The sequence below is a fragment of the Stylophora pistillata genome, chromosome 7, assembly GCF_964205215.1.
Source record: "Stylophora pistillata chromosome 7, jaStyPist1.2, whole genome shotgun sequence".
Lineage (NCBI taxonomy): Eukaryota > Metazoa > Cnidaria > Anthozoa > Scleractinia > Pocilloporidae > Stylophora > Stylophora pistillata.
The window spans coordinates 11544501-11567315 of NC_142525.1; the positions used below are offsets into that span (position 1 = coordinate 11544501).

A 22815-nucleotide genomic window follows, 5' to 3' on the forward strand; every position below is an offset into this window, starting at 1 on the left:
AGAATTGATTAAGTTTAACTCTCAAGTAATCTGAAATCGTTCACATCACAGAAGGTTATTTCCTACATGTTCTGTACTTGGGGCTAATTACTGCAACCAGAAGCTTTCCACATTTTTCACAAGAAAAACTTTAGACAATTCATGTTTACATAACTGCAAAGTTGCTCTATCCAATAATAATAGATTCAAAATGATCAAAACAATATGATTTTAACCTGTTTGTGTTATTTTATGGTTTGTTTTGTATTTTCTTTTTAGGGTTCCCATAAGGCATCTTTGTCACCTTCACCTGCAAAATGTTATTCCTGGAGCAACTTGTCAAAAAAATCACTTTAACACAAACTACATTGTATACCAGTACATGTAACTTCTGCAAATTTTTCATACTACATGGTATTTTATTTATTATTAAAAACTGGATAATACAATTCAAGACTTTTTATTGGCTTAGCCATTATGATATATCAGCCAATATACCATAATCTACAAATATGGCAAGCGTACGTGTCAGCTTAAAATTAAAAGGGAGCTAAAGATTTAATAAAATTTAATAATTTAATTTAACGTTTTTAATAAAACAATTATTCCACTCATGCTTGTTGGATATGAGATGATTATAGCCAACTCGGCGCTACGCACCTCATTGGCTATCTATCATCTCATATCCAACGCGCGCTCGTGGAATAATTGTTAATTATCACAAGCAACATGTGAGAAAATTTAGAAACAGTTGAAACACTGCTAAAATATCCTTAGCTTATAGACTATGATTCTCACCTACACCTTCCATTTCAACTGCAATTGCTTCAGGATGTTGGCCAATCATGTCCTTGTTTGCCTCTGAGATACTCAGAACCACTCCATCACAGTGCACTTTGGCATTATATTCATCAGCATTTTGTAAAGGTGCCTTCCACCCATCTGCCACATATTTGATCAGGTTACCAATTTCTCTGCTGGGGGGAGTTTTTGGTGCAGCTGATATCAGCTTTGATGAAACAACTACATCTCCAAGCTTGACCTTTCTGCTGTTGAAACCACTGCATGCACCAACAGAAAAAATAACCTTGGGTCTCAGTAGAGAGATGGCATCTCTCAAAACAGACAAAAAATCCCCAGGAACAGCAAGACCTTTAGGGCACCTCATTAGTGCTATTTTCATTTTCTTTCCTTTATCATCACCAATGCACCCAAAGTAAACAAAGCCAATATTTTTGTTGTAACTCCTAATAGGTTCTTTCAGGTAGGCAAAGCAGCTTAAGAACTCGCAGTCCTCCTCTGTTAACAATAGAATATCAACAGGGAGTTCAATATTGTTCCAATGATGAGAGATGTTTGGAAGATCACTAAAAGTTGGAAGTTTCTCACTGATTTCTGGTGGGCTAGCACTGCAATTCTCTGCTGATTTTTTTTCCACTGGCGTTAGTACCACTTCTGAAAAGAAAATTATGGTTTATGTTTTCTATCATTTATATCTAAAATGAATGACCAAGTAATTTTATGAGGATGCACTGAATAGAAGATGATGATAAAGAACCAAAAAGGCTTTTTTCTTAATAAGGTTTTATAATTCAGAGTTCATTATGCAAACAACAGATTTCCAATTCGTTTTGTTTACATGTACATCGTTTTGAAAGTTACACCTAAGCCTTATAACAAATCTGCAAGAAAAAAAACAATGGTTAAATGCTGAGATAGAAGAAAATGAGGTCAGGCTCTGCTAAGCTGCATGCAAACACCTAGTGAGAACTCAGGAAGGTTAAAGAAGTTGTGCACCTAGGCATTCAAAATTTTAGGTGTTGAAAATTTGCCCTCATTTGTTTATAATTTCTCTTCTACAGCTTTTTGCAGTCAGGGGCCAGTTTGATCTGCTTCATAACTGCAGCTTTCTTGCATAAATTGAACAGTTCTTCTTTGTCCTATCCTTTGCTGCCATCAACTGACTGAATACCTGTCTCCTGCTTGTAATTTTTCACTCTCCCACATTGAATTTTGAGAAATATTTGCTCATTTTCATTACCACAACCCTTTATTCTGAATTCACACTACAGGCCTCAATCTTGCGACCTAATTCCAGCACCAGATCACTTAACCATGAGAACTTGGAAGTGGCCTAATGTCAAACACTGTTCACACAACAGAGTAAGTTTTGCAATTTAGTATTGACAAAAAATTGCACACACCTTCCATCCCAGATTGTTGTCCAGAAATGCCAATGGAGCCCTCCCTGACCTCTTCCTTAGAGGCTTTTTTCACTGTTTTATCTCCATTATTTTTGTCTGTGATGCAGTCATCATCCTTCAACCACTCTCTGAAAAGTTCTCGGTAATGTTCCTCAAAGTCTGCTTCTAGGTGGTCAATTTTAAGATCATTAATAACATTCTCATAGTGGGCCCCTCCAATACGTACGAAGGTTTCTTTGATGTCATTCCAGTGTAGACTAAATTTTGAATCATCAACTGAAGCATGAGTAACATGACTGTAAACTCTGTCCCTGAGGATCTTGATGCCAGTGATGTCAGCTTCTACACGGGTGTCTGATCCAGGCAGGTTACTCCAGCCAGAGACAGGAAGAGTCTGATCAACAATATTCCTCAGAAGACATAGCAGTAGGGAACTGTCATAGTCCCTTGAGGAAACTGATGATCTGACAGCAGGATACAGTCTATGCCACTGGGAGATACTCAGGACTCTTTCCTTTCGAAGTGTTTGTAATTTTGTTTTGTTTTGAGCCAGAAATGCAGGAAGGTCTTTTGGTGGACATAGTCTGTCAAATGTATCCCTCAACACACAAGATCCTACCTCAACAAAAAGGCGACACAGCTGAGCATAATTAGAGGTTTCTCTGGTAGAAGGAGATGATGGGGTGACAGAAGACATGCCTCCTATAAAGAAATGCTTAAAATTATTGGAGACAATGTTATAAATCACTCATTGTAACAAAGTTATTACAATTTGAAATCCTAAATTCTCAATAAAGAAATGACAACTTTAAATTTAAATTTACAAGACATGTTTCGACATTCTCATGTCATCTTCAGTTGCAAATGAGCTTTTAATGGTTGTACATTTGAACTTATATTCAGGTACGCTACAAATTACGTGTAACGACTTTCATTACAATTTGAATATCAAATATGCAAAAAATGAAAATAGCTCGTGCATAACCAAAAAAAAAATAATAATAATGAATAAATAAATAATAAAAGACAAAAGTAAATGCATAATTAAAAGGAAAGAGAAAAAACTACATGGTTCAATTGCTGATTAAGAATGGGTTTTTCCCACTTAATATGCAATGCCTCTTTGATCTTAAATTGGAATTTTGAAGCGGCAGAATCTAAGATCGTGAAACACTCTGTATCACAAGAGTCAAGAAAGGCCCTTGATTGTAGGTGCCTGTAAATATGCAAAGACTTGTCTGACAAGAGGTGCTCATGAACTCATGTGCAAATGTGGCGAGTGGTCTCACCAATGTACCTGGCATTACAGCCAGCACGCGAAAATTTATTAACCACACGCGAATGTAGACCTAGTGCTACTAAATCTTTTACACTGAACATGTTTCTGAGTTTAAAGGTACTGAAGACTAACTTAACATCTAAATTAGCTTTACAGCAACGTTTGAGTAGTTGCCTTAACTTAGTCTGAGAAACTTTAGAAAACAGGCCAACATAAGGAAGTTTATGATGGTGTGAAGGTTTCCCCGAGTTAGATGAGCCGTTCTGCCCAGTAAGAGGAGGATTATTTTCCTTAGCTAGATACCTGTAAATGATCCCATCTATGACCCAAGATGGAAAACAGTTTTTCAGTAGCAAGAAAATAAGCTTCTTAACATCCAGATGAAAACCAACCCAGGAATTAGTGATCTTACACACTCTGTCAACCAACGTTCTGACTAAACCCAATTTGTAAATCAAAGGGGCAAAGCTGAAATAATCAGCAATATACACTAGTGACCATGGATAGATGGATGACTGTTGTCTAACAATATATCTAGAAACAATAATTTCTTATCAATTTCCTTTTCCATTGTGAAATGAATACTAGGGCGCCTGGTGTTGATATAATCAAAGAACACGAGCGCGTCCTCATCACTATTGAACAAACAAAAGGTGTCATCAATATAGATCCTAAATTCTAAAGTACAGTACCATTCATCATTTAGCAAATGTCTAAAACATAAGCTAGCATGTTTTCACTGTTTAAATGATAAAAAAACAGGTTTGGGGCATCTTTAAACTGGTAGTCATTAGAGGCCTTCACAGGGTTTAAAACAATGTTATAACTTTGACGAAAAGACTTCATGTTGGACGAATGGACTTAAGACTTTAGACGAAAAGACTCTAGGACGAAAAGACCAGATACCGAACTATGGGCACAAATTCGCAAGTGACGCGGAAATACAAACATGTCTCCAACTGAAGAAAACTGAAAGTGCTGACCGAAGAAGTGATAAGCCACGAGTTTAAACAATATTTAGCTCGAAAGACATATTTCGTAGCTATTATCACTGAAGTAAATCCAGTTAATTTCGGAAAATAGTTTGAAATAAGTAACCCAACATCAAAAGCTGGTGAAAATAGAGGCATTAAGTATAACTGCGAGCAACCATTCGCAAACAATTCGAAAATACGATCACATCGTCATCCATAAGTTGAACGAAGTCTGAATCACGCTAAAACACTTGTTTCCTAGGTGGTAGCCATGCAAATCCAGCCAAATTCCGCGATATAATTAAGGAATGAGGAAACAAACGTCAAAGCAGTTGATTGTTAAGATGTTAAGTATATACCCAGAGGCACAATTTCGCAAATGAATCGAAAATACAAACATGTCTTCGGCCCATCAAACTGCTGAAGAATAGAGCGCTAGGCCACGAAGTTAACCAATTTGGCTCTAAAGACCCATTTTCCACGCTATCAGTTAAAGAAATCTTTGAAAAGTTCCTAATTGACTTTACCTTGGAACATTCGTCGCTTGTAAACGTCAAATAAGTCTTTTAATGCAGGAATCAACCACGGCCAACTCGCATAGCCACCATGCCCGATCATGCACTGAATCACGCACTGCTCCTCCGAAAAACAGTACGCAGAGAAGCATTTGTTTGCGCATGCGCGTGCAGAATGTTTGTCGTCGATTGGATAAAAACATCTGCGCATGCGTGGCGTGAGCATGTTGATGTCGATCTCGTCCCCGAATGAAGGATTATCGTAACTTCTCAAATGTCACAAAATGAAGTATAATCATTCAACATCGAGATGACCGTGAGGCCAGTGAACCCTGGGCACCAGATCTATTGAGAGGTGATTTTCCCGGGTGATTTTGATTTCTTCGGTGCTGTCGTAGGTGCCCTATTCGGTCACTTGTGTTTCGCTTTCCTCGCTTTTTTCGGGCTATTATTTTGATTCATGGCGTCCGCTGTTGTGGAAGGTAAGTAAACATTGTTTTAGTGTAAGTTATGAATTATTGAGACATAAGATGCTCGTGAATATTCAAGAGTACGTGATTGCGAATGATACATATATTTTTCAAGCATTCCAATTGTCCAATTAACATTCAGCTTAAAGGTTCTCAACAAAATGTAAGTTTAGAGTGCCCTGGTAACGCCAGAGAAATACATGAAATTCTCAAGTGCTTAACTTGCAGTCGACGGTTTCCTGTGCCGGTTTCTTCTGCCGGTTTCTTCTCGACTGGGGTCGCCAAAATAGTCGCCGCAAATATTACACTGAGGTTGTCAACGTTGTGGCTTTTGTATTCATTGAACATATTTTCGAATTTTTGTTTGATCAGTAGTCCATATGTTTTGTATAAATATATAGAATACCATCTCCTTTTAAGCGCAGCCGATACTTCGGCGTCATTCGTACGCTAATACTTGCACACGTGGGAAAGCTGTCAATTTGAGTTCGCACAGTTTCACCTACAACTGATAGCAAGGGGTTTAAAGTTGATTAAATAAAAGGCCATGAGCTAATATAATGTTTTCGTCAATGTAATTTCCATCATCCTCCACCCTGATGCATGAGTGATAGGGCTATGTTTGCCAATATTTTCAATAAAGGCTGAAAGTTTCAAAAGAAACTGTGCTGCTACGTTGGTGGGGGTATCAAAGTAATTTGGTTATATCAACCAAGTTAAAATTGTAAATTGGCCACTGTAATGAGTAAAAAAGCTGACGTTTCGAGTGTTGGCCCTTCGTCAGAGCAAATGACGAAGGGCTAACAATAGAAACGTCAGCTTTTTTACTCATTACAGTGGCCAATTTACAATTTCAACATAGTTGATATAACCAAATGTTTTCAATACTCTGGACATCATTTTTATCATGGAAAATGGCAAAGCCATTAAATTTTGTACTTACATGTAATGTCATAATAAAGGGACTGCTTATTTAAACTTATATTTATTCTTGTATATTTAAAAATTACCTGATTTGCATATTAAAAATTATAATTAGTAAATAAACCCCTTCGGGAGGCTGGTATATTGGAGGCTAATGCCAGAGGCTGAAAGATTGTCCAAAGAATGAACATGAATTAAGGCTGATAGTTTCTAAAGAAGCTGTTTGGGGCTGCGTCGGTGGGGGTAATGAAATAATTTGAATATATCAACAAAGTTGAAATGGTAAGTTGGCCACTGTTACAATTATAAAAGCTCATGCTTCGAGCATTAGCCCTTCGTCGGAGCAAATAGAGGAATTGTGGGTTGTGTGCGCTTTTAAAGGCAGAAAAAGGAGCTACATGATTGGTGGGAACATGGCAACAAGAAAAACACGAATAAATTTTTCTTGTTGCCATGTTCCCTCTAATCACGTAGCTCCTCTTTCTGCCTTTAAAAGCACACACAACCCACAATTCCTCTATTCGCTCCGATGAAGGGCTAACGCTTCAAATGTCAACTTTTATAATCGTAATGGTGGCCAATTTACCATTTCAACTTTGTTGATATATTCAAATTACAAAGAATGAACAGTTGGCTGAGAAGGTGTATCTTTTTAACAGTTTAAAAAGATACACAGATTTTATTAAAAAGCTGGACCTGAAAATGTGACTTTGTTTGTTTGTTTTGTCTTGTCTATAAAATTGGGTGATGGATATAAAATAGAATAGGGTATATTTAGTAAGGGCTGCTGGTATGTTGACTGATAATGTCTGCGGCTGAGAGATTGTCCGAAAAATGAATATTTGGCTGAGAAGCGAAGCTTCAAGGGAAAATATGAAATTTTGAGGGCAATCTCTCTGCCAAGAACATTATCAGCCGACATACCAGCATGCCATAGTGGGGTTTATTTATTTTATAACCCTCCCATTAATTTTTACATCTCAATTAAACTGCACTTAAACACAGTAAAAAAGCCAGTGGTGATTTGATAGCAAATGCACGTGATTGACGCAAGCAAAAAAAAAAACCAAGTTTGGTTTCCTTCCATGTAAATGGAACAGAAAAGTTGAAACTCTTGTGTTGACTATGTTTCTTTTTCACGGAAAAAATTGGAGCACAAATATCAACACGGATTGCATGATAACTGTCCTGTGACTTTGCACCACGTGACGTAAAGTAACTAATAATGTAACCAAAACGTAAAGTAACCAATATGCCTGATTTAGTTTTAACCTACAAAAAATTATCAGTACTAGTGTGGACAATGTCAGGCGGAAATGCATTAATGAAAACTCAATTAGTGTAGACAAGGCCAAATTAAATCCCTCCAATGACATGGTAATTTTTTTGTGTTATTTCTATTCTATTTACGAGCTGGGTAATGGTTGCAACAAATTTGCTAGGGTTCATATTACATTGTTTTCATTGTCTGAAATGTGGTCAGAAACTTTAGTAATCTTTGTTACAATGGGTTAGTAAAGAGCTCTGTAGTCAGGCCAAATTTCATGAGCTATTAAATGAGCTATTAATCTCATTTTTGGTAGCTTGAAGTGGCTTAGTAATACTGCTCACAACTCCTTATCTCCTAGATATAATGCTAATGATTTGCAGGTCACCTCCATCTGACATGTAGTGTTGTGCCAGGAAATATTCCTTTAATGCCTCCTTCATGGAAGGTTTTTTGGTTTGCAGTCTGGCCATCTGGAATATAGGCAATTTGAGAAACTCTTTAAATTACACAGGGGTTCTGTGCTACACTTTATATTGCAGTTTTCAGTAACATATTTTGCATACTCTGAAATTCAGACCTCAAACAATGGTTACATTTTTCTCTGCTGACAATCATCTTAGCTAGCAGACCTCTCTGGAAACAAAGCTTTACTTCAACCAGGTGAAAAGGTCACTTCTGTCAGTTATGACTGGTAGTTTTCAATCTATTTTGCTTCTTTCTGTTTTTCAAGGTTTGTTTGCTGTTGCCATAATTATTATTGACGGCAACAGGAAATTACAATCATTAGTTGGGTTTTTAACTTCAGATTTTGCATTTAGGCCCAATCTGGTTTAAGCTCCCTGTACTGTATAGAGTGCTTTTACAGGCACCATTTAAAGTAATTAAAATACCAACATGAAGATGCCAAGGAACTTTTTTTGAAAACGATTAGGAACATCACATGTACATAATTTTCTCGGTTATGAATTGAGTCAGCTCCTCTCTGGTAGAGGAAGTGGCGCCGATGCAGTCGTCGATGTAGCGACCGTAGAGTTCAGGTTTGGAGCCGTTGTATTAGTGTTCGACAAAACCTACAAAAAGATTGGCATAGCTAGGTCCCATTTTGGTACCCATGGCTACACCATTGGTTTTTGTGTACCCATGGCTACACCACTGGTTTCTTGTCAAAACCTCTCGAGGGGACCAGGGGAGCTAACTGGTTTGTTTGTCGATCTGGAGATAAAAGCATCGCTAGTGAAAGATCTGTGGGAGGAATTGGGAATCGAGTGAATGGAAATGGAACTGCAACATCTCTGCTTTGATTTTCTGGAGGAATCGAGACTGGTGGTAATTTTTCAGATTTAAATTCTGAAGAGGTTTTCAGGCCAATTAAAAGACCATTCAAGGTATGAATATCTAGCTTATATTTAAAGGTTATTTAGGTTATTCAGATTAAATGCGTAAATGATTATTTAGATTAAATGCTTTCATTTCTGTTCGTTTCATAGATTATTAAAAAAATAATTTACATTTAAAGGAAGTATGTTGTTTTTGAGTGAGAACTGTTCAACTCCCCCTCCCCTCCCCCACTTCATAACGTAATGAAAGGGTCTTTATAGATTTTGAATACTGTGGAAATGTAAATGATAGTAATATTAAATTTGGATATTTTAAGATAATCATATCAAATCACCTTTTCAGCAGTACCCCGCCCTTGATACAAGACAGTTTTACTACACGTTCAACTGTTTTGTTTTTCTAGGCGAAAACTACAACATTTATGTACATTTGCCTGCCTAATACAGACACCTGTTAAATGAACAACAGACACTTTTCCTTGACCCCTGTAACATTTTCTCAGACAAAGTTACCCTCACCTAATTACCAAACCTTCTATAGTAAGTTAATTTTTCTTTCTTAATAAGAGGCCATAATTGTCAACTATAATTCATATAAATGTACTAGTTAAAGTTGCCCAAGTGAAAATTTGTATTTGCTGAATGTAACTATTTATTGATCACCTGTGATCACAATCACTCACACTCTTTATTCCTATGAGTGGAGTATTTAAAGGCTGCACCTGTGATCACAAATAAATACTAAATTTATTATAAATTATTTATAGTTTATTCGCTATAACTGCAAAATTATAGCCTTCCTGTAGGGTGACTAAAATGGTCACAACTAGGGTAAGGGCAATCTGATTATATGCTAAAATTCCTGTTAGAAAGAGAAACCTTTTCATATCTAAATGCAATTTTATTAAAATATTTTGTAGACCATTGTAAATGACAATATTGTGTCATATATGAGCCAAATATATGTAATTAATGGTATATAATTTTCACTTTAGGTTTTTATTTTGAGAAACATGCTTTTTAATTGTATCATTTATCTTTTCATTACACTGTATGTTAATTCCTAAAGAGAGCAATTGCACAGCTGTTTTTTTACCATGCAATTTTGTGTTTGTATGTATTTTGTGTTAGCAGTAATTAAATTTAAATAAAAATAAAAAAAAAATGAAAATTATCTTTTCATTCAGTTAAAACTCACCTAGTAACATAATAGTAATCAAGGCTGTGCTCTAAGGAAAATTGAATGGAACCCAGTGTGGGTGTTGGTGCTGGGTGTGGACAAATGGCTGGTGTGGGAGGTGCAGCAATTGGCAATGGGAGTCAGGCATATAGCGCAGGGCATGGGCATGGGCAAATGGCTAGAGTGGAAAGTGCAGCAATTGGTAAGGAGAGTCAGGCAGGTGGTGCGGGTCATGGGCAGATGGCTGGTGTGAATGTTGGTGCTGGATGTGGGCAAGTGGCTCGAGTGGGAGGTACAGCAATTGGCAATGGGAGTCAGGCAGGTGGTGCGCGTTGTGGTCAGGTGTCTGGTGCCTCAGGTGGCAATGCATGTCAGTCAAGTGGAGCTGGGTGTACCCAAGTGACTGATGTGAACACAGCGACAAATTATTCCACGAGCGCGCATTGGATATGAGATGATAGATAGCCAATGAGGCGCAAGTGGAATAATTGTTTTCTTAAAAAAAAATGCCCCCGAGACAGACAAATCTTCTCAACTTTATTTTGTAAGAAGAAACCCGATGTTACAATGTACAGATATTAGATTATGGTATATTGGCTCATATACACCATAATACCTAAGCCAATAAAAAGTCTTCAATTCCATTATCCAATGATTGCTGCTTCATGGAGTCACGTAATATGAATTTAAGATTGACAAAGGAACAATTCTAGAGCACCTCAAATGACCTAAACTGGGCAACATATTCGTGTGAAACCTCAATGAGTGTATTACCAACACCATTTGCCACTGTTTTATATTCCATATACTGATTATGGAGAGTTTGGCTGTATATCATTGGCTATTGCCTTTAATACGACCTAAGCTAACTATATGACACAATTAATTTGACTCGCTCTCAGGAAGCATGTACTTGGTAGTATTTCCAAAACGAGACATGTTTGAATTAATCTGCTCCACTTCTTCGCCAGTTGAACAAGCACTTCTTTCTTGCAAACGATCCCCCCCCCCCCCTATCATGTGGTAAAAATGCCTGGTTGGAATTATGACCATTTTGTTCAGAGAATTAATACAGTAAATATAGTGGGTGTAGCCATTCAGCTCCCCCTGGTACATGTTCACTGCCCACTGTGCCAAACCATGCCGGCAGCCTGCAATCTCAAGTCCTGTCTTATCTAGTTTGGCTGTCTTTCTACACTTATTAGAAGCAGACCGCCAATGTGATTCCCCACACATATCGTCTTGTTCCTAGTTGCAGCATTTAATAACTATTAACACTGTAACAGAAAAGTCAAAATTTCATGCAATCCTACCAATATAGAAACTTGTCACAGCTTGCCAAGAGGCTATAAACTTAGTATAAAATGATCGGAATAAAACTGCATATATACACAGCTTAGATTTGGACTGCTTTGCATATACTTTGTTCATGTGACTATTAACATCCCCCTTGTTGGCAATAAAAAGATCTTCATAATATGATTGCCTCCTTTGTCGGTAGAAGAAAACAGTTACAACTGGCTAAAATGTATAATTTTTTTCATAATATAACTGCATATTATTAAAGACAATGGATGATAACAGTTGCTATTGCGCAGAACCTAATGATTAAACCTCAACTTTATATATCTTTGATATAAATAAACTCAATAAAACACACCAAATTAAAATGTAAGTAATGCAATAACCAACAGCCACTTGTATTCAGGCCGCTAATAAAAGTAAAATTTACAAAATTTGCATCCTTCATTCTATTGTACAAGTTGTATGAGCATTGATAAAATGTTGGGTGTTTTTGACATTGTTCTGTGTAGACCTTTCCTCTAGATTAAAACCTACCCTCCAGATGAACTGTAATGATACAGTTTAATATTTCCATCAACATGACAGGAGTGCTGAAAGATGGAACATGTAGGGCAAATAATCCAGTTGTGACCTTGCAGATAACCCAATTCAAACTGGCAGAATTTCCACTCTTAAAAAAGATCTACTAAATGTGCTGTGATTGATGGTTGGTGCCTGAAAAAATAAAATAGAAATATCAATTTAGGTAGGTCAGTAATAGTAAATACTTGATAAAGTACAGCAGACAGCACAAAAGTAAGATTTCCACCACATTATGTACACAAAAATCTCAAAAAAAAAAAAACAAAACAAGGTATAAAACCTGAAAATTATATTGAAATGTTCTGTTCCAACCAACGCCTGTTGATTGGCGTGGCGCTCTCCGTTGGGAAGGCCGAACAATGCCGCACGCTTTTATTTTTTGATTTTACTAATATATTCAATAGGTCATGATAGAAATAGGGTCATTTTTTATTTTTTGTTAAGCGCTTGCAGATGTTAGACTTATGAGTTTTTATGTCGTTGTGGTTTCGCTTTTTTTCGTTTAAAACACAATTTCGTCTCATCGAAACACATTTTTGGTCCTTTGAGCTAGATTTACTACGGTCGTTTCTTTCTAATGGCGTTTATAGACAGAGTCGATAGGGGATTCAAAACGCCTTTGGAAATTGATATAGTAGAAATCGAAACATAGACTTTGAGGCAAATTGAATATCTTCGAAGAAGGGGAGTGTTCAAAGGAGTCGTAACGAAAAATTCAAAGAAAGCTAAGGATAATATTAGCAAGAACGGTAGCAAAACAGTGCTTCGAACTGTAAAGGAAAGAATTCTTCGAGCATTACAAGATGCGAGCAAAACAACGGAAGACATAATTGCCTTACAAAGCGATGATGTGACTAAACGAGCAGAGACAGAAGAATGGTTAGACAATTTGCAAGATGAAGTGGAGGACATTGTCGACTCTATTGAAGAGTATTTAGAAAGCTGTGCAGATGAATCGTCACGCGCAAGCGAAGAATCTTCTGTGGCCATTGATGTAGTTAGCGAAGTTGATGAAAAAAGGAAGTCAGACTTCGGAATCGTCCGAGGATTCGAAAGGGGTTAAATCAACACAGAAGCCCATCAAACTATTGTCGAATTCGGTACAGTCCAAAGGGAAGAAGTCAACTCTTAAACTCGACTTTAAAGACTTTGACCCGGAAGAAACTGAAGGAAATGAAGAAAACGAACCAAACAAAGACAGACTTGATTCGAGAGATTTCGATAGATTGTTTAAAGGAATTAAGAAACCCGCTTTAACCGTCTTCAGTGGAGATAAAGACCTTTATCACGATTGGAAAGCGCAATTTGAAATATTTTATGGATCAGATGAAAGTCCCAGCTAAAACAAAGATGATGATGTTGAAAAATTCCCTATCTGGCAGGCCATTACGAGTTGTAGAGCGGTTAGGCTACACATCTAAACAATACCAAACTGCCCTGCAGAGCTTGATCAGAAGTATGGAGGTGAAGAATGACTTTTGCAACCTTACCTCGAAGCCATTTTGCGCGCTTCTCCTGTCGAGGAGACTAATATGAAGGAGTTGGAGATTTTTTCGGATCGTTTAATTGACATTGTCGTTAAGCTTGAGGATAGCGACCAACATCAAGAGCTAGCAGGAGTATCTGCACTTTACATTGTATTACAACAAAAGTTACCACAGTCTCTTATTATTGCCTACCAAGAATGGTTACACAGGAGGCCCTGGAAGGATGGACTGTCCCTATTTTCAAAATGGTTACAGAAACAAGTTGTTTATCGTACGAAAGTCGAAGAAATTAAAGAGAAAACAAAGAAACAGACAGAGAGTAATACCGAGGCGAGGAAAGACAAGCGTGAGAAAGTAACAGTTCACAACACTACAAGAAAACCCACGTCCAAGTGTGTTGTCTGCCAGGGCTCTCATGAAGTAACCTCATGCAAGAATTGGAGTGAAATATCCACTGCGAGTAGATGGGAAATCGCAAAAAAGAACGAACTTTGTTATCGCTGCTAGAAATCAGGCCATCAAGGGAAGAATTGTCCGGAAAATAGTCGCTGTGGTATCAATGATTGTAGAGGCACACATCATTTTCCTCTACACTTTAAACGTCGATCTAATCCACCTGAACGCGTAGATGCTGCTGTAGAGACCCGAAATGCCTTCGGCGACTCTGAATTCACAGGGGACGTTGTATTGCGAACGGTTCCTGTCTGGCTTATAGGTTCAGAAGGTCAGCGCATCCAAGTGAATGCCATCCTAGATGACAGGTCAGATTCAACCTACGTCCGAGAGGACATCGCGACAGCCCTTGGCCTTGAGGCTAAAGAACAAACCCTCAGATTGGCAACCTTGACAGACAGTTGTATTCCTCTTACAGGTAAGGAGGTTCCGCTGACGATAAAGAGTATCAATGGGGAGACTCAAGCTATTGTGGAAGCATGGACACTGAATGAAATGTGTCAAGGCTTGTCTATTCCAGACTGGAATCAACACAATGTTAAATGGGAACACCTTAAGAACATCCCATTTCCTAAAGCCCCTGGAAGGAAAACGATCGACATTCTGATCGGATCAGACCATCCTGAACCTACGCCAGCATTAAGAGAGTGTTATGGCCCAATTGGAACGCCCGTGGCAAGAAAAACGCCATTGGGATGGACTTGTGTCGGACGTTTACCCACCTTTCGTTCAGCAAAGAGGATAACCTACACCAGAACCTTTCGTATCCAGAATTTGTATGAAGTCTGTCTCTATGAACAGTTACGGGAAATGTGGGAGATCGACTCTCTTGGAGTTAGAAACTCTGATGACAATCAGTTGAACCAGGAGGAGATCTTAGCTATGTCTAAGGTCGAAAAATCAAGAAGATGGACTGGGGACCGTTACGAAGTAGCCATTCCATGGAAAGAAGAGACCCCCTCCTTACCTGATAATCGAGAAGAAGCGGAGAAACGTTTGCTTTGCCTGGAGAAAACCCTCCTCAAGAAACCGGAAGTTGCAAGTTGTTACTATGACGTGATGAACACCAATGTCCAGAAGGGCTACATACGGAAGTTGGAACCTAATGAAGCAGAAGATGGTCCAAGCTGGAACCTTCCACACTTTCCAATTGTTAGAGAAGATAAAGACACTACCAAAGTACGCATAGTATTTGACTTGGCTGCACAATTCAAGGGGGTCTCCTTAAATGATGCGATGCTCACCGGGCCTAAACTTGAATGAGATGTCCTGGAGGTACTGCTCCGATTTAGACTAGGACCCGTCACTCTAGTAGCAGACATCAAGGATATGTTTTCTCAAATTGTCCTTGCTGAGAAAGACCGCAAGTATCACAGACTGTTATGGAGAGATCTCGATCCTGCGAAACCTATGGATGTCTATGAAGCAGTCCGTCTAACCTTTGGAGACAGAGCATCCCCTTACCACGCACAGTTCGTGATCTGCAGCCACGCCCTAGATTTCAAAGAGGACCACCCAGCAACCGCAATAGTCTTGCTCCGAGATATGTACATGGACAATATCCTACACTCAGAAGAAACTGTAGAAGACGCCGTTCTCTTCCGTGAAGACTTGATAAAGGTTCTGGGCGACGCTGGTTTCCATGCCCAAAAGTAGTGTAGTAATCGAAGAGAGGTCTTAGAAGGAATCCCATAAGAGGATCAGGCAATGGGCGTAAAGCTTGACGAATCAGAACTACCGAGTATCAAAACATTAGGAGTCCACTGGAATGCGAGTGAAGATGTTTTCATGTTTATTGTCAAAGGAATCAATCTGTCCTTCTACAGGAAGCGAGGCCTGTTAAGCCGCATTGCTACACTGTTTGATCCTTTGCAGTTCTTGGCACCATACATCATCAGAGCTAAGATGGCTTTACAAGAAGCCTGGTTGTGAGGTCTTGAGTGGGACAAAGAGTTTCCTGACGATTTGAAGTTGAGCACTCACCGATGGGCCGAACAGTTGCCCGAAGCTTCACAGGTCAAAATCCCATGTTACTATCGACACCACGAGGAAGCAGTGGAAAACGTTTCGCTTCATACATTCGTTGACGGGTCGCGACTAGCATATGCCGCAGTAAGCTACATCAGATATAGACACATGAATGGTGAGATCTCAGTTGCCTTAGTAACAGCCAAAGCGAGAGTAACACCGATCAAACTGGTCAGCGTCTCACACCTTGAGTTAATGGCAGCAGTACTTGGAGTGCGGCTAGCTGAAACGGTCTCTGAAAAGCTTGAGATTCCAATAATTCAACACACCCTGTGGACAGACAGTATGGATGTAATCTACTGGATCCAGGGCCACTCAAGACGACTGAAACCGTTTGTTGCTAATCGAGTAGCTGAAATTCAACGGAAAACAGACCCAGCTCAGTGGCAACACGTACCAGGAGACCAAAACCCTGCTGACGACGCCACAAGAGGTCTGGACCTACGAAACCTATTCGTCGGAAGTCACTGGTTTAAGGGACCTGCCTTTCTACAAGAGGGGGAGACATCCTGGCCTTTAGAAAGTCACCCCCTTTCGAATGATTGCAGTAAGGAAAGTAAAAGAGAGCTGACAAAGCTCAACCTGACGTTTCAAAGCAAGAAGATCTTGCCTTTGTTTGATATCGAGAGGTTTTCTTCCTGGCGTCAATTGTCAGGAGTTACAGCTTGGATCTTGAGATTTATTTCCAAAAGTAAAAGAGCAAGACTTCAGAAAGGCCAGAAAACCGGAAATGAGCAAAGCGATCCTCTGGGAAAGGTCTTAGAACCGAAAGAAATCGGGGATGCAGAGAAGTACTGAATTCGAGAAACACAAAGATAACGGTTTTTTGGAGGAACTGTCAACCTTAAGAGGAGGAAGGAGTGTATTGAGAAGCAGTCTGTTGTGGAGATTGTCGCCGTTTGTGGACGATGATGGAATCTTACGTGTGGGTGGGAGGCTAGAAATGTCCAATCTACCTTACGGCGCTAAACATTCTGTCATATTACCGAAGAAACATCACATTTCAAAACTTGTCATCACCCACATTCATGATCAAGGACATCATAACCTCGGAGTGAACTTTACGCTTGCTGAGCTGCGACAGAAATACTGGATTATTAATGGGAGAGAAGAAATTAAGCTATGGAAACGAGAGTAGTGTCTGCAAACTTGGAAGAAGACGCAGAGGAGAGCAAATCATGGCACCCCTACCTGAAGCTAGACTCGGCACATCATTGCGATGTTTTGGTCATTGTGGAGTTGATTTTGCTGGCCCCTTCATTGTTAAGCTGACAAGAAAGATGACCGCAAAGCGTTATCCATGCCTGTTTACCTGTGCCAGTTCAAGAGCAGTTCATCCAGAAATAGCTTACTCGATGGACACAGCCAGCTTTCTTAATGCTTTTTCCAGAATGGTTGCTAGACGTGGAAAACCAGAAGTGATGATTAGCGACAATGGCACGAACTTCACGTCAGCTGAAAGAGAGTTACGTGTCCTAGTCTCAACTTTGGATCAAACCCGGATCAAAGAACAGGCTGCTCATTAGGGAATACAGAGGCGATTTAACCCCCCTGGTGGATAGCATCATGGAGGAATTTTCGAAGCCCTGATCAAGTCAGCTAAGAAAGCTTTACGCGCAATCCTTGGAGAATCCAGGACTATGGATGAAGAGCTATTGACCACCGTGGTCGAGGTAGAAGGAATCTTAAATTCCCGCCTGCTCAGTTACTGTAGCAACGATCCCGACGACGAGAACGTTTTGACACCGAACCACTTTTTTTACGGGCAAATGGGTGGGCAACTTGCACCCAAAGTCGCTGATGAAATTGTATTCAATCCCAGAAATCGATGGCGGTTCGTTCAAGATCTTATCAACAAGTGCTGGAAAAGACTGATGAAGGAATACCTGTCTACCCTAAACACTCGAAACATATGGGTTGAGGAGAAGCGTAACCTTGTTCTCGGTGATGTAGTCCTGGTGGTGGACCCTGGCAATCTACGAGGGCATTGGCCATTGGGTCGAATTCAAGAGGCTTTTCCTGGCCCTGATGGAAAGGTCAGAGTTGTGCGTGTTAGAACAGGAGGTAAAGATTACGTGTGACCGATCACGAAATTGTGCCCATTAGAGATCTGAAGAGGAACAGTACACAGTCCTGTTCGAGGGGGAGGATGTTCCGACGAACACCTGCTGATTGGCGTAGCGCTCTCCTTTGGGAAGGCCGAACAATGCCGCACACTTTTACTTTTTGATTTTACTAATATATTCAATAGGTTGTGATAGAAATAGGGTCATTTTTTATTTTTTGTTAAGCGCTGGCATATTTCAGACTTATGAGTTTTTATGTCATTGTGGTTTCGCTTTTTCTCGTTTAAAACACAATTTCATCTCATCGAAACATGTTCTAGCACCAAACTTAAAAATATGTGAAAAATCTATAGACAGTCAGATTATTATGTCAGAGCCAAGAGCAAGTCATGTAACCCCATACATTTGATACATTGTCTCTAAAATATTACAATTCAAAGATATGTGTTAAGCAAGAATGTGTCAGAATACAATTTTGACCATTAAATAGACTACTGTACAAAAATACAGAAACATAAGTGGAAAATTAAATAAAATTAATTAAACTAAAGAAAAGCATACCCTTTCTTTCATAACTAATACATTCTCAAGTACATGAATAAAGGAGCTTTCTGATGTCCCAGGCATTCTTTTTAGGATTGAATCCCATAACCTGAATAATTGTTGGTCAAACACATAACTGGTGTCAGTGGGACTCCCACACTAAAACCCTGCTTGTACAACATCAATCAGAGACCAGGCTAGAATGATACTGTTGCATTATGACTTTGTTCAAATGGTGTCGTCCTGAAAAAGAAATTATTCCCTTTATGAATAATGATAACAATAAAGTGAGGTAAAATGGCTTCAACTAGGAATTCCCATAACTATAGGTAATAAATTAAGGTGAAACTAATTAAAATTTTAATAAAATGAATCTCTTCTTATGATGCATTACAATCTAATTGATTATCATAAAAAGACATATCAAAAAGTAATTTGAGTTAAAGAGCAAGCCATATTACTTTTATTACTTCACGTAATAATTAGATACAAGAAATAGTAAAACTCCAGGACAGTTTAAGCAAACAGACACTATTACCTTTTTCATTAACTATTATTAAGAAACCAGAAGATGGAACTTATTGTCTGACTCCAGCCTCTTTACAACTTGAATATTGATCTGGTATATTAGGGACTGGAAAAGACTTATTTAAGGAAAAGAGAGAAGCAAAGCTACATTAAAAATGTTGTTTTGCATTGTGATATAACATAATCATCATCATCATAAATTTCTCTAAGAAACCACTTATGACTTTAAAGCTAATTAAAACATGTTGGATGTGTCTCCATCCACCTTCACTTGCTTATGCTAAGTTCAATTTGAATAAGGTGGTTTCAAAAAATTTGTATAATTAAGCATATGAAGTGAAAATAATAAAAAAATGGACACCGTATATTGTGAGATTACTTAATATTTGGTGATAACCTTTTCCATCAACTCCAACAGTTGGGGGAATAGCATGAAAGTACCCATTTACATATGCATCTCTGTCATGAAAAAGCAAAGACTTGTGAACCTTTTCATTGCATGAATGGCACATAAACTGTTTTGAGCACTCCATACATCGTATACAGACTTTGCCTTCCAAACAAATGCTGCAAATGCCTGGAAAGGGGAGGCCTTCACAGCTAAGGACTGCCTCTATTAGCTGCTTCCTGATGTTTTCCCAACTAGAGGTCAAATTAGACATCGGTGTTTCCCAATTTTTGGAAGATGCAATTTGAAATGTTGAAAGAACCTCTTCACATTTCGTAAGTGCAGCTTCGAGGTCATCTTCAATGAAACAAAAATAAAATTTGGTCACAATGTGCATCAATAGATACTGGTACATTCCAACTTCTATTCATGACCATAATTTTTTTAATTAATTTAGCACCCCTTTTTTTAAATGCCAGTTAGTCTGTAATTTCACCAACTTTCTTTCTAACAAAGATTGAGACCTAGAAACATCGAAAATGAAAAGTACAACCCTATAAAAAATAAACTCTCTTTCTTTACACTTCCCACTTACTTCATTAAATCAAGTTGTCCCAGGAATGCCTTATTAGATAAGCTTAAAGTGATTCCTCACATTTTATGTATCCCTTACTGCTGATAGTTGATAGCATCATTCACGCATGCTCATGCATCTACACATTGAAAATATAGTAGATTCGCCTTGATATTGAAATCTATAGGTGGATAAAAGGCTACAGGTCACTAATGAGCACAGGGACCCCAATTTTTTTCCAGTCATTATTAGCAATTTATCATTACCTTTGCATGAGAAGCGATTGATCTCATTAAAGTGATTGATCTACATTAAAGTGGGATGTTGTGAAAAACAGTTGTATTGCAGGTGTTTGGATAAAAGAACATTCTGTCCCAAACAAAACTTACGGTTGACAGTTGATGGTGGTGACATCTCATGACAGGTAGGTTGTACATCATCATCACCCAAATCTAAAGTCGGATCGCAATCTATAAGGTTTGAGTCAAGTAAAACTTGCATGAGCTTTGTTAAGGCAACATGGCCAGCAGCTTGTTTGGAACATTGGATTAATCATTCTAGTAAATTTAAGGCGTTTTGACAATTAACTGTATTCGTTAATTTTAGGGGGATATCGTGTTGCAACAGATAAAAGTATTGTAAATTCACCTTCTTCTGTTGCACTGCAGAGCGACGCATTCGTCGCCTTTTTCTCGCGAGGCCGATACTTGTGCTTGTATCTCCTCAAACCAGTGGTGGAGTCCCTATAAAATTCCGAATCACTCCGGCCTTTTTTCCTCTTCCGTGATATTTCTTTTTCTCCAAGCAAACTTGTAACTTGCTCCTTGTAGCAGAGCATCGAGATCATCTTTGTTCTTGGTTCCGGACGCCCTCTTCGCCGCCATTTTTCACATTGTGACTTGCGCTACCTTTGTATCTCCAGTCTACAGTTGGACTCACGGTTATCTCGATGTCGAATGATTATACTTCATTTTGTCACATTTGAGAAGTTATGATAATCCTTCATTCGGGAACGAGATCGTGTTGTGTCGGGTGACGCTATAGACCGAATGCAAATATGGCGGATCACTCGGACGGCCCGGTACTAGTAGCGCGGAAGCGAGGCTAGTCAGTCCTCTGATGCTTTGTTTTGACTACGCGTCCTTTTTTCACTGTGTTTTAGTGTAATAATTTCGCGATGCTTTCGTTCTGCTGCGAACCCAAATGCAGTCAGAAGGGTTACACATCGTCATTAGGAGAAAAGGTTTCTTTCTTTAACTTTACCTAAAGCGCCTTTGATAAGAAAACAGTGGATACACGCAATCCGTCGAGAGGAAGACAAGGACTTCGTCATAATAGAGCGTACGGATGTCTATCAACGGACAAATTTATGTCAAGGAGGACGTTGTTCCTTCAAAATTTGACTGGTCAGGGCTTTCCCCTAAAAACAAAAGGCCCCGACTGAACGGCAACCGCTGCGTGCGAAGAAAAAACTGCTCACCGAGGACAACTCATCGCTCTGATCAATCTGCGTCTGTAAACAATGAAGTGCAAGAAACAGTCGAGATGTCCTCCTTTAAACCAAGTACAAGCTTCGAAGAAGTCACATGTAAAACCCCAGCTTTAGAAAGGCAATTCTCTGAACAAAGCACGAAGATCGGCGAACTAGAAGAGAAATTGAAGCACGCAGAAAGTGAAAGAAACAACCTTCGTCGCGAAAACATCGAATTGACTGAGTGCGATCATTTCACGACGGGCCAAATGTTTTTCTGAGAACCCTCTTCTCAAACGACAAAATGGACATTAAAGTCGCATAAATGGTCAGACCAGTGTAAAACGAAACGTCTCCATCTGTCATGAAACGATCGACACAAAATCAACGCGAAGACATTCCCTTGTGTTGGCGTTCGCACTCTTCAATTGAAACTTTCATGTCTAAAAAGGATAAAGAATTGTCAGAAATCTCCCAGGTATATTTCAAAGCCGGGTGAAAATAATTGACTGCGGTTATGAATTGAGTGAGCTCCTCTCTGGTAGAGGAGGTAGTGCCGATACAGTCGTCGATGTAGCGACCGTAGAGTTCAGGTTTGGACCCGTTGTATTGGCTGAAACATGAAGGTAACGGTTTATGCACTAGTGTGTATTACAAACCTACAGACTCGCATAATTACTTCTTATATTTGTCTTCGCATCCATCTCACGTTAAGAATTCCATTCCTTTTTCTGAGTTTCTAAGACTTCGTCGTTTATGCAGTGATGACTCTGATTTCCACCACAAATCAGAGTCAATGCGTCAGTTTTTCGATAAACGTGGTTACCCTGTTTCTGTCGTTCAAGCGGGTTACCACCGCGCCCAACTTATTGATCGACATTCAGCACTTCAAACGTCGCGTAAGGAAGATTCCGACTGCATTCCATTTACTGCCACGTTTCACCCTCACAACCACTCAGTTAAATCCATCATTCTTAAAAACTTTAAATTACTTCAAAACGATCCAGAGACAAGCACTATCTTTTCGCAGCCTCCGCTCATTTCATTCAAACGCGACAAAAACATAGGCAATTTTTTGGTCAGAAGTTCTTTTCAGACTAATGACCAACCAGGCACTTTTAAATGCGCTCGTGCACGATGCAAAACGTGTCCTTTCATTCACAACACTGATAAAATATCGGAACCTAAACGATCCATTAAGATCACCGATCACTTCACGTGCACCTCCGCCAGTGTAATCTATTGCATAACTTGCAGT

The 22815-nt window shown here is 39.1% G+C and overlaps 2 protein-coding genes, 1 long non-coding RNA gene and 1 pseudogene across 4 annotated transcripts in view; 3 read left to right on the forward strand and 1 right to left on the reverse strand.

The window, feature by feature from the left end:
• Nucleotides 1-5090, reverse strand: part of LOC111328674 (uncharacterized) — a 10796-nt gene extending 5706 nt beyond the window's left edge. For both annotated transcript variants that reach the window (XM_088728391.1, XM_088728392.1), the window contains exons 1-3: nt 4964-5090; nt 2184-2885; nt 778-1434 (exon numbers count right to left, since the gene is read on the reverse strand). In XM_088728391.1, coding sequence (XP_088584517.1) covers nt 778-1434; nt 2184-2885; nt 4964-5054 — 1450 coding nt within the window. In that variant the 5' untranslated portion in view covers nt 5055-5090. The remainder of the gene's footprint in view (nt 1-777; nt 1435-2183; nt 2886-4963) is intronic.
• A 118-nt stretch (nt 5091-5208) lies between these two features.
• The window catches only part of LOC148726617 (uncharacterized), a 23246-nt gene continuing 5639 nt past the window's right edge, over nt 5209-22815 (forward strand). The window contains exon 1 of the long non-coding RNA XR_015990176.1: nt 5209-5433. This is a non-coding gene — a long non-coding RNA (uncharacterized LOC148726617). The remainder of the gene's footprint in view (nt 5434-22815) is intronic.
• On the forward strand, nt 6981-11103 carry LOC148726618 (uncharacterized). The gene is made up of 2 exons (XM_088729118.1): nt 6981-9000; nt 9357-11103. The coding sequence occupies exon 2, from the start codon at nt 10196-10198 to the stop codon at nt 10583-10585; it is 390 nt and encodes a 129-aa protein (XP_088585244.1). The 5' UTR covers nt 6981-9000; nt 9357-10195; the 3' UTR covers nt 10586-11103.
• Nucleotides 20843-22170, forward strand: LOC148726619 (uncharacterized; annotated as a pseudogene).

Coding starts and splice junctions, on each gene's coding strand:
- LOC148726618 (XM_088729118.1), top strand. CDS start 10,196: ATGGAACCCAGTGTGGGTGTTGGTGCTGGGTGTGGACAAATGGCTGGT.